At 44.7% G+C, this 11,782-nt stretch overlaps 1 protein-coding gene across 1 annotated transcript in view; it reads right to left on the bottom strand.

Annotated features, from left to right (window-relative positions):
- Positions 1-4,472: 4,472 nt before the first annotated feature.
- Positions 4,473-11,782, bottom strand: part of ppm1lb (protein phosphatase, Mg2+/Mn2+ dependent, 1Lb) — a 34,481-nt gene continuing 27,171 nt past the window's right edge. Inside the window, exons 2-4 of the mRNA XM_018732594.1 lie at positions 11,357-11,531; positions 6,160-6,321; positions 4,473-4,890 (exon numbers count right to left, since the gene is read on the bottom strand). Coding sequence (XP_018588110.1) covers positions 4,547-4,890; positions 6,160-6,321; positions 11,357-11,531 — 681 coding nt within the window. The 3' untranslated portion in view covers positions 4,473-4,546. The remainder of the gene's footprint in view (positions 4,891-6,159; positions 6,322-11,356; positions 11,532-11,782) is intronic.

Raw genomic sequence — 11,782 nt, 5'->3', positions numbered from 1 at the left:
CCCCAGCCTCGTTCTGGTGGAGAAGGGTGGGGCAACGTCGCCCTTACTCATTGGTCAACGAAAGACAGACGTTCCATGAGTGGCGTACCATCGGTGGACGGCAATCTGCCACTAGGAGGCGCTACACCTCTGCACTTTATATTGCTGCAGCTGACGTACAGTACTCGTCACGTCTCCGAGAGCAGTGGGAAACGTTTAAAATGCGAAATTGTTACCCCAAATTTAACAAACTAATTAAAAACTATGTTTAAAGTAATTTAGGGGAAAGTAACATAAATTATACGGGCGCTGTGTGTCACATTATGTGTGTCACTAGTATCTGGGCACAAACTATCCTTCCTTGTCTTCACAAGCGACATCTTGAGAAAAATGGCAGTTTACTGTAATTTCCATGATTGTCTCTGATCCACAGCAATGTCATAACGTGTAACCCGTGGGTTCCGTCATGCTACCGATAGCGATCGAGCGCCTCTAAAGTTGACGTTGCAAATAGTACTCAATTTCGGAAAAGGGGAATGCAGAGAAAGGTAAAGAAAGTTCTAGAAAAACCATGGTGCCGCAATCTCGTATAAGGGCCCTGTGGCTCTACTTCAGCCTTACAGATTGGTTTGTATTTAGGGTTATTTTATTAGAACCTGCGCTGCCTGCGCACGGAGGCCCAAATGCCACACGTTCCCCGATTTGGGACATTATGGGTTGCAATTCAGGTACTGCATCGCCACGCTGAAAAATCCCTGTTCCTCAGATAAAGACTCCGCAATGTTCCTCACATTTCGACTCATTTCAAACTTTTCACAGCAATTATGTCGTTTTCACTCATTTTGCATAGGTGTCTGTTAATATTGAAAACAATGTTTCAATGACTACTTACGTAAAATGCTAATTGTGCCTTGAAAACAGATAAATTGGTATTCCCCCCCCCCACGTCATTGAAGAGTTTCAGGTTTGGTTTTCCATTTAAAGTATTCAATAAATGTTTTGCAAATCAATTTTTTTTTTTTTTTTTTTAATTTGGCCCACAGCATACCAAACCCAAAGTTTTGAAATAAATACTTGAAGTTTGTGGAAATGTATGGTTCAAATTAAAAAAAAAAAAAAAGGCCAGATGTGATGTTATACTTAAGGATAAATTTTAATATTTCTGCATGTCTTCCATCATACCAGAAAACAGACAACGGTGGCCAAAAGGGACAAAACCAGCTTTGTGTTTGGAGCTCAGTCATTCAGTGATCTTTAACAAACATCAGTACTTTGAAAGTGCATAATCTGAGGTTAAACTATCATTTAAAGTTAAAATTACTTCACTCGCTGGGTTATGAAAATGTCTTACAGGGTGAAAGACACTACCGACCGCAACTGGTCACCTCCAGTCGTGGCCCATGGCTACCTGCGATGTGGAGCCATCGAACAGCTGAGCACGGTCAGGTCAGTCTTCCAACTGCAAGTCCACGTCCATATGATGGAACAGCTGTAACGCACTTTTCGTAGTTACTTAAACTGAACTCCTCCAGTAAATTTAAAATGCTGCGTCTTGTTGAAATGTAAAATCCCAAGACACTGATGCAGCTGCAGGCTGTTTCCATACAGCACATTGCAGTCTCTGAATTCCAAACCTTTTTAGAACAAAGAAATGTATGGACTCTTTTTTTTTTTTTTTTTTTTATTATGGATTTAATGTGTCTTTTGCTTTTACTTGATCTTAAAATTCACTGGACTATCATCTTTTTACATTTTAAGAATTTCAACAAAATCAAATACAAACTCCACAAACATTTGGTAACACATACAATATTTTGGAAGAATAGAGAACCAAAACAAATGGGGAAAAAAAAAAAAAAAAAAAAAAAAAAAAAAAAAGCACAAACATTCTAATTCTAATAGGTTATTTTGCCAACCAGGATGTTTATGCTTTGTTCATCGTACATGTAATTGGCATTAAGGAGTTATGATGGGCTGAAATATGTACATTCATTTCCTTTCAGTTTTTTGTCTCTTAGAGACCAGTGTAGAAATGACCCTCTAAATGTATATTCTGATATCTACATAAGATGCGCATGGCATTCTCAACTATATGTTTTACTAGAAACTAAGTTTTTAAATTTTGGCAAACAATATTTAACAGACAAGAAAAAATAAAAAATAAGGCAGCAAGTACATAATTCATTCAAAGGCTTCTCATTTCATGTCAGAATTTACAAGTAGAAATGACAGGTTTATGGAATTAATACAAACAATGCAATTATTTTAGGGCATCAGAGTCTTGGATTCATTTTGATAAGGGACTCAATTTCATGCTGGCGAGCAGAAGTCAGACTGTGCTGTCACAGTTCAGAGCCTAAAGGTAAGAGACTTTCGGCCAAAGCATCCAGCTGTTCTGATTCAGTATGATGGTGTGTTCTGGGTAAAGACTGAGTTCTGTGCCTGCAGGCTGTATTAACCAGCTTTCCCCAAAAGAATGCCTTGCTAAAAACTCATAAAAAAGTAAAACAAATACATGACCTTATTAGCAGTGTTTGATTATTGTTATAAGTACCATGACTAGATAAGCATGCTGATTTTAAAATTAAAAAAAAAAAAAAAAAAAAAAAAAAAAAAAAAAAAAAAAAAGTGTCACTACATACCACAATTGGGTGACAGCGAAATGCACATCATAGCCAGCATTAAAGACCGGTGTAGGCATTGCTCAAACAAATTTAATAATAATAAAAACTTTTATCAAGCTACAGCAACCACGGTAAAGGTGCTACAGTGCTTTGTCTGTTTAACCTCAAAGCTTTTGTGACAAAGTTCGAGCCAAATTAAACCACTACTTACAATGGAGAAAATGTCCAGTGCACATCCAACTCCCCCTCCCGCCCCATACCCAGGAACCAAGGGTGGTCACCTTAGGTTTGGTGGTGTCTCAGTGACCAGTCACACCAAAGCAGTCTAAAAACAAAACAGTCTTGCAGCACATTTTACAGATTTCACTTTTAAAACATATACGAAATCAGCAGCCTATCATTTTTAATGCCACTGACAGTTAAAACCAAACTTAGCGTAAGAAAGAGAACATTTAGCAGACACAGGAAAGTAAATAATGAGACTGCTGTCATGTGTCTACCTCTTGTCTGCAATGTATCCCTGAAATCTATGAAACTGAAGGTTCAAAACGTTTGGTATATGCAGAGTAAATCACCCCTCCGCATGGCAAAAATCTGCTGTGCAGAGGAGCTTTCAGAAGGATGTGCAGTGTTTTAGTTCAGAGCAGGTTTACAAGGAAAAGCAAAAGAACACAAAAAGCAGAGATGAGAGAGTCTGGGAGGCCAAGACACAGAAGAGTGAGAAATATCAGGTTTTCATAGGTAGTTTGGGATATGCTTTATCTCATAAATGACTTAGTGAACTAGCAATACCAGTCATGCCTGTGTGCATATAAACTACATTAAGTCAACACTGCAGCCAGAGTAAGGATGTTGAAACATGGAAACGTTGCTCTGTAATACAATGAAGTAGGTCATTTGTAAAGATTTAGTGTGGAACAGAGGACACACTTCTTAATGAAGCATCCTTTACCACCTGTCTTTGCACTCGTAATAACTTACTAGTAACTATTTTGTCCATGTACTTTGCTAATCAGTCTGTGGAAAGGATGGATGAAAGTAAAATGTTTTCCATATTTTCTTCGCTTATTATTATGGCAGCCAAAAGTCCACCATGATGAATTAAGAAAAGGAATTCTATAGTAGCTGCACCAAACCCCAAAGACTTAATTTTGTATTTTAACAAAAAACAATAAACCTACAAAGTTCATCACCTATTACTGTATGTATGTATATCCTTTCAACGTGTATGTAGTCATGGTCTCTAACTAGACGTACAGGAAGGTTTTGGAAGCCTGCTTGATAGATTTAAAAAAAAAAAAAAAAAAAAAAAAAAAAAAAAAAAAAAAAAAAAAACTTTCTATAGTATGAAAATTCAAAAAAACGCCCCCCTCTTATACTGAGCAATAACAAGTTTTACTTTGCCCTGTGCAAATCAGATTGAGTCAGGGCACTTCTGAGTTTTACCCCTACTGTCAAAAGGCTCTTGAGTTATAATAGCAGCGTGACACACAGAAACTGTGTGACACTCAGCTCTTCGGTGCTTCGTCAAGAACAGGCAGAGGTGATCCAGTACTCGGAAGTAGTGACGGTGCTGTTGACTGACTAAACTGTTCTATAACAAAAAAGGTACAGTCCTCAATAAACATGCTGCTACATATGAGGCCTGTCAAACGCATCCCTAAACATTATCTGACAGGAAAAAGACCAGGTTTCCAAAATAAGGGTGAGGGGGAAAAATGTGTGCATGTGCTGGCAATGAAGTGGGGCTTGTGTCACAACACAGTAGACCAGATACTGTCAATATTATGAGTAGAAACAGTTGTTGCTCCAAAAACCTGCAGGCTTGGTGTTTTAAACTTTTATATTTTATCTACAACACACACACACACACACACACACACACACACACACACACACACACACACACACACACATACACACACTATCTTGCTGCAGCCTCACTACTCGCCAGCCTTGTTGCTGCTCTTGAACTTGACAACCATGACGGTGATGTTGTCGGGACAGCCCCGGTAGAAGGACTGCAGGACGATGCTCTTGGCACCGAAGTGCGGCTCATCCAGGCGCTCCTTGATGAAGCGCACTGCCTCCTCGTTGCTGAATGCATCCCACAAGCCATCCGATGCCAGGATCATGAACTCGGGCTGCAGCTTGTCCAGGTCGAAGGCCAGTATGTCGGGATCCGGAATGATCACATTCAGGTTCTTGAGCGGGTAGTCGCCCAGTGAGCGTGACATGGCCAGGATACCCTGCACACGCCATGAGCCGTTGAAGCTGATGAAGCCCCCTGAACAAGAGCAAGCGAGACGGAGCCAAAGTTAAAGACATAAGATTCTGATGTAGGGCATTCTCTTCGGTGGAATTTCAAAAAATGCTTTTTATGGAATTTTACTTCAGTGATCCCAGTATCCTCAGTCCAGCAGCAGCAATCGTTAGTGCATCATACAGTATAATCTGAGCTAATGAGTCACCCAAGCAAGACTGCTGGTAATACCAGCGAAGTACCATCTATAGCATTCTACAGCATCGCAACACACCACACTTCATTCAGCCAGAGGATGGCGATGGCAAGCCACCCTGTCAGTTCATCTACAGGGGCCGAAAGCTATGTACGCGCGTCTGTGGGTAACCACTACACATGACAAGTTTGACCTTTCAATTTGTCAAGTTTAAAAAGCACAATGATGCAGTGTATAAAGGAATTAAAATCCTGGTTAATGTCAAAACACTTAAATTAGTGGCATCAAAATTATTGCATTAATTTAAAAAAAAAAAAAAACCAACAAGTTTAAAATGAAGTTACGCAATTTAATGGCATTATCTCGCTTTACTCCTCCCCGAATTCCAAAAGACGCAGGACCGCATTTGCTTGCATGGCTAACCAGGCAACCTGGCCGATTTGCTGTCGGCCAACAATGCAGCGAGATACCCCTCTATCTTGTAGATGGCAAATTTCGCTGTGCAGACAATTCAGAAGTGCAACAGAGGCATAGCTGTGTCACCTGAAAAGTAGAACTGATGAGAGGATAAGTGGACTGAAACACATCCCAAACTATGTCTGGAATTCTGTCCTGTTCGTTCTCAAAATGTACGCTAGTTCAATGGACGAGACGAGGTTTTATTGAATAAATGCCAATTTTTCGTTGCCTTCCAATTTGTAATGTACAAATTGTATTTTCAATGAGATGTACGTTGCTTTGTTGAAACATGTCTGCTAAATGAATAAATGCAAGTTTTTCCCAAATGTCCTCCTCACCAGCTCATAACTAAAATTACAGTATTAAGAGAAATCACGGAATAACTAAATCAAACGTTTACTTTTTAAAAAACCCTTATATTAATCTGTACCTTTAATAGCTATTTAACAAACAGGCATGTAAAGTTGCTCGTCACCATTGACAACTTTTAAAACCATTCAATTGATTGCAATTAATTTCCAAATGTGCAATTAAAAAAATAAATAATCAATTGCCAGCACTAAATTGAGAACTGACGGCTACAAGACTGTCCAATCCACACAAGGTACTCCGTCTTGCATGTTCATTCGCTCGCTCACCTGCCCGTTTGATGCGTTTGCGCTCCTTCAGCTGGTACGGCTTGTGGTCATGTGACAGCGGAATGGCGTTTCCATCCTTGTCGCACAGGACGCCCCTGGAGTCTCCCACGTTGGCCACAGTCAGCTCTTTGTCGGACAGCAGGGCGATCAGACAGGTGGTTCCTGTGGAGCGAAGGACACACAGACCAGGAGCATCCATGGACAGCTCAAGGCTGCATGCGTGTTGTAATGTTTGCGACCACAACCTCATGAGAAAAACATTCTATATAGAACAGCTCATTACTCACACCACTGCAGAGAGTTATAGAACTAACACAGAGCAACAAGAGCTTGACTTCAAGGGTCAGTGGAAAAGCTCCCTGGAGAAGCAAACATGCAAATTCAGCACTTGATCTCCTCGAGTCTCGCTGACGCCAAGACGTAAAAGAGCGATCCTCCCAGTTCTTCACACCTCACAAACGTCTGAGAACAACCGATGGATTTTTACCGTCTTCACGAGCGCAGTTTCGTCCTTCCAAAATGTCTGGTTTTCTCATTTATCAGCATACTTTGCATAACGGGATCTTTACTGAAACATTTTGCTGAGCGCTCAGTATCTCCAGCATTCCCACTGGAATCCAACCAGAATGCACCCCTCTCTCTTCAACTGTCTTTCAGCCCAGAAACAGCCTGCGGCCTGTGCCCCACACACACACACACACACACACACACACACACACACACACACACACACACACACACAAGCCCTTCATTCAGTTGCTACCAAACAAGCGTGGATTCCTCATTAGACGCTGAATGTGCAACATCTGCTACTGCAACAATGAGGAGTTCTTTCACGCTGCTCTTTCCCCCGTGCCGTCGCCGCTTTGCCGGGCCCTTACGACAGGATCCGCGGCGGGCCAACGCGACGTGTGCCGGCAGCTTCAATAGAGCCGTCTGTTCCGCCATCTGCTGGGCTTGAAGGAGGGGCACCGGCGTAGCCCCTGGGAGGGGGTGTGTTTGCAGCTCACGCTAAACTCTTCCAAAACCTGTGAGGGCTTCAGTGAGGATGGGTTCTAGGAGAACCCAGTTGGACCCTGGTGCTTTCCCGGAGCACAGGCCTGACGGTGCGGAGCGGTGCAGGACTCGCGTCTGTCCTCATTGTGTCTGACGGACTCGAAATCCAATTAGCGATTTGATGTTGGCAAGAGAAGAAAAAGCACAATAAATGCTTTTAATTTAGGAGTGAAAAGCTGCAGTAATCAGGCAGCTTTATCTTAATTATTCCTTACATTTGCTGAAAAGCCAACAAAAATTTTTGTGCTCGACCACATTATCTGCGCAGAAAACCACCCGTGCATTTCAAGGGACACACCACCCCGGACGCACACTGCGCCACGGAGAAGGAACAAGGGTGCTGTCCCAGCGCGTCCGCAGCGAGATAAACAGAATCCTCATTAATGACCGTTAACCTGGAGGCCACAAGCGACTTAGCGCAACGAGCCCGGCGGCAGGCGTGCTTCCGAACCCCGCGCGTCCCGGAATGCGATCTGCAAATTAAGAGCTTCCCCAAAAACAACAAAAGCTGAAAAAAATAAGGCACGGCACACATCCTCAAGCTGCCGGTGGGCAGCGGCGAAAACATGGAGACTGGGGGGGGGGGGGGGGGGGGGGAGTGCAATGAGATAACAGCTCAGCAGTAAATGCCGACTCCATTAATCCCTCCTGATTGCTCAGGGAAAGAAGAAAACATTACAGCAGAGACAATGAAAACATTGCGGCGGAAACAGCAGGCCTCTTCAGGCACGTGGGAGAGAAGGAGGGGAGGACGTGCGAGGGGGGACACTGCTAGCGCTGTCCTCCGGCCCACATACTCAGCTGTCACCTTCCTCCGCCGTGCTGTCCGCCTAATTATTTCAGCCTCGTCCCCGAGATGGAGATAATGATGAGCTCAAGTGGCCAGCTCAGGTCTCTTACCCTATTAGCACCCAGCAGCTCCACCATTAGCAGGAAGGAGGCTGCGGTCATGCCGCCGCAACCCTGGCACAGAAACGGAGCACATACAGTCGCCCCTTTACCTTTCTTCCGTCTGCCAAACCAGTGACACAGGGAGTGGTACGAGCGAACGGCCACAAAAACCAGTCCGCTCCTCGCACAGCAGGTACATTTCACACGATGCTTTGGCCGCATACCTGCGGTTGTGTCGCGGATGCCTGACCACACACTTAGAGAGGACTTTGGTGAAAACCCGAGGACCTGATGTCAAAACATACAGGCAGGGGCACCTGGACACTCTTGAAAATGATATAGGATGAATGAAGAGAGGCATCTGGTAGCATAATTGTTAGAGCTGCTGCCTTTGGACTCACAGGTTCTAATCCCACCTCTGGCTGTAGTACCCTTGAGCAAGGTACTTATTGTAAATTGCTCCAGGAAAAATTACCCAGCTGTATAAATAGGTAAATAATATCAGGTCGGTTAACATTGTAAGTGGCTTTGGAGGAAAGCGTCAGCTAAATGAATAAATACCCGAGGGCAATATTTGACGTAGATCGTCCTGCAGACAAGGTTATCGAGAAGTTCAATCTTAAAATGAGCAGACAGCCAAAACGTAGACTTGAAGGTCTCCTAATACAAAGTCAAAAACCATATATGAAAAATGGCTATATTGCTTTTGTTTGGGTTCCCACTTTTCTTCAATGAAATGTGGCAAGTTGAAACGCTGGGGACATCACAACGACCTGCCTGTGCCCTTGTGTGACGAGCCGATCCCGTTCAGCGCTGGAGACGTGGATAGATTTGGACATTCGTCTCTGATCCCGACAACCTCAGCTTAGGCATCCTCAACACCAGCGTCCTGGAGCAGAGCCACGGGTTATAAGCAGTTGTTCTTCACTTCGGTAAATCACGGTGAGAAGCAGAGTTAATATTACATGCATCTCTTTAATTCCACAGCACACAGTGTATATACCTCAGCTAATGTCTGGGCTTCATAAAAATCACATCCGTTTTCAGCAACTGCTTGTCAACAAAGAGCTACAAGAGGACAAGGGTGGTCCTTCCTGATCAGATGCACTCCTTTTTAATACCCTGCTGTTCAGTTTCTCTAACAAGAACCTACCCAGTTCCTGCTCCAGGTTATGGTGATATCCCATCTCTCTGGTCTTTCCACCTCTGCCATCAAACCTCTCCAGATGATCCAAAATGTTTCTGCAGGAGTTCTGTTTGAGCTGCCAAAGTGTTCCCATGTTATATATCTCCTGCTCATCCCTCTCCATTGGCTTCCTGTCACTGCCTGTATCAAGTTCAAGACTCTGGTTACGGCCTAAAAAGCAATCAGTGGATCTGCTACCTGATACCTGCAGGACCTGATAACTCACCACACCCCAACGCTCCTCCACCACTGACTGCTTGGTGGTCCCACACACAAGGTTGTAGAAAAGTTCCCAGTTCTGGCTCCAATATGGTGGAATGTGTGCCCCTTCTTCCTCAGAACTGCTGAGTCCCTCTGAACATTAAAGATGACCTCAAAACATCTCTTTCAGACACACTTCTCTCCTGATGTATCTGTTCCACAAAACTGCACTACATAATACACGAGTCTGTACTCCCTATGAATTCTACATGCAGCTAGAGGCATAATGTATGCTCGCCTTAGAGAAAAGTATCTGCTAAATGAATAAATGTAAATGTAGATGTAGCTGGGTGCACACCTGCTTTCCATACTCCAACACCTGTGCATGAGTATAACACAGGGGTCATGTCCTCCAAAGTCTAAGCAATCCTCAAGTTTCCTACCAATATTTTTGCCTACCTCCCCTGAGTACTACTGATAAAAATTATGGTTTCCCAATAAATGACAAATTACACCCCTGGCCATGAAAGGCAGGTAAGAGGTTTGTACCCAAAGACTGTAGCAGAATCTGAGGACAGGAGGGGTGATTAAGATTCTGCCTTTCTCTGCTAGTTAGCCCATGGTAATAGCCTTTGGCCAACATCCATCAATCCCATTAATATCAGTATGGAGAGAGTATGTTTCTCCGAAATAACGCGCTAGCCTGCGCCATGCATATTCATGTACACATCGTCCTCCCCCTACTCCCCGCCACCTCATTGGTCGGAGTGACTGGAATACCAAGAGGCAGCAGAGCGCTCCGAGAGCTGCGTTGTGCATGCAGAACAAACCACCGCGTCTTCATCATCAGCTTGCCATCAATATTTCAGAGCCCCTTCCCCGCCCCCCCTTCATTATAAATAAATCATCAGTGCTTTTTCAGGAGTGGCCTGTATTAATAAAACATACTACTTCTTCTTCCTCAAATTCAATGGCATAGATATCATTTCCAAGGAGGACCCATGTGTCTGGGCAAGGACATGGGATGTACATCCAATTTCACTGAGGAAATCTAGGGCCTTTTTTGCTTTTTGGAGAAAGAAGAAAAATTTTCCCCCTTTACTCAGAGGAATGATATTTAAGAGAAAAGGTATGGGGGGCTTTTGTAGATACTCTCTCTCTGCAAGGTGCTCGCTGTCCCCTCCACATTCCCAGCCCTGTTTCGACACTAGTGTACACTTCTATTTCTGTACGTCTCCTCCCTCTCTGAAACAGCCTGCCGCTGCACGCCTTCATCGGGGGGGGCATCATTTGGAGCAGGAGTCCCTTTCTCCCCCGCTGTGCAGGAGCCAGAGTTAATTACCATGCGGCACCACAAGATAAACCTTTAATTAAACAGCAGAAAGCGGGAAGGAAGTCAGTGTGACGATCATGCGAGGAACGGTCAGAGAACGGGCCAGAAGAAGCCTCAGACATGCGGGGCATCCAGGGCTGGGGCCTGCTGCGTGTTCTCGCCACTGCCACCGCTTCTCACGCAGACGCCTATTTATAGCACCGCCCCTCGGGACAGGAGGGTCGGCGGCTGGACGGCGAGGGGCGAGGTTGGGAAAGCACACGGGTCACAAAGAGCAGTCCACAGATCCGCAGCAGGATGAGATAGAGGTGCCTGGGGTGGGCGGGATCAATCCTTCCAGTGTCACAATCATGGTGACACCACCTGGGTGGTCCCTTAAGGGCCACCATGCAGAACCTGATAAGAAATCGCACCAGCAAGACACCTGAAGCTCGAGCTGTTTCAACGCGTAACGCACACGCTCCTCTAGGAGTCCATCGGGAACACAAGCGTTTCACAAGCGAACGGAGAGCTCCGGGGCCGCGTCTCACCTGCTTCGTCGTAGGAGGCCGAGAGCTTCTCCAACATCTCCTTGTCGATGGAGAGGATGTGCTGCTCCAGGATGCTAGGGTACGAGAGCACGCTGTTCTCCTTCTCCTTCTCGTAGGCCTGCAGGTGCTGTTTCAGGAGTTCCGGCAGGTGCGTCTTCACGTACTCGGCGGCAGCCTGTGGCAACAGGAGGTGGCGCTAGTGAGCAACGGAGTTTGGGATTGACCGATGAGGACACAGGCAGACGTGTCTCGACAGGTGTACCCAGCGACACCTTGTAGTTACTGCTTTGTTTCGCACTTATACGGTCTTCATCTTCAAGCAGACCATCACACCTTTCCTTATCTTCGCTGATTCTTGGAGACGGCCACGCAGAGACAAACAAGCAGCGACCCTGTGGTGACATCAGTGTCCTTCACACAGTGAAA

This window comes from Scleropages formosus, chromosome 10, assembly GCF_900964775.1.
Source record: "Scleropages formosus chromosome 10, fSclFor1.1, whole genome shotgun sequence".
Taxonomy (NCBI): domain Eukaryota; kingdom Metazoa; phylum Chordata; class Actinopteri; order Osteoglossiformes; family Osteoglossidae; genus Scleropages; species Scleropages formosus.
This window is presented reverse-complemented; position numbering and strand designations above follow the sequence as displayed.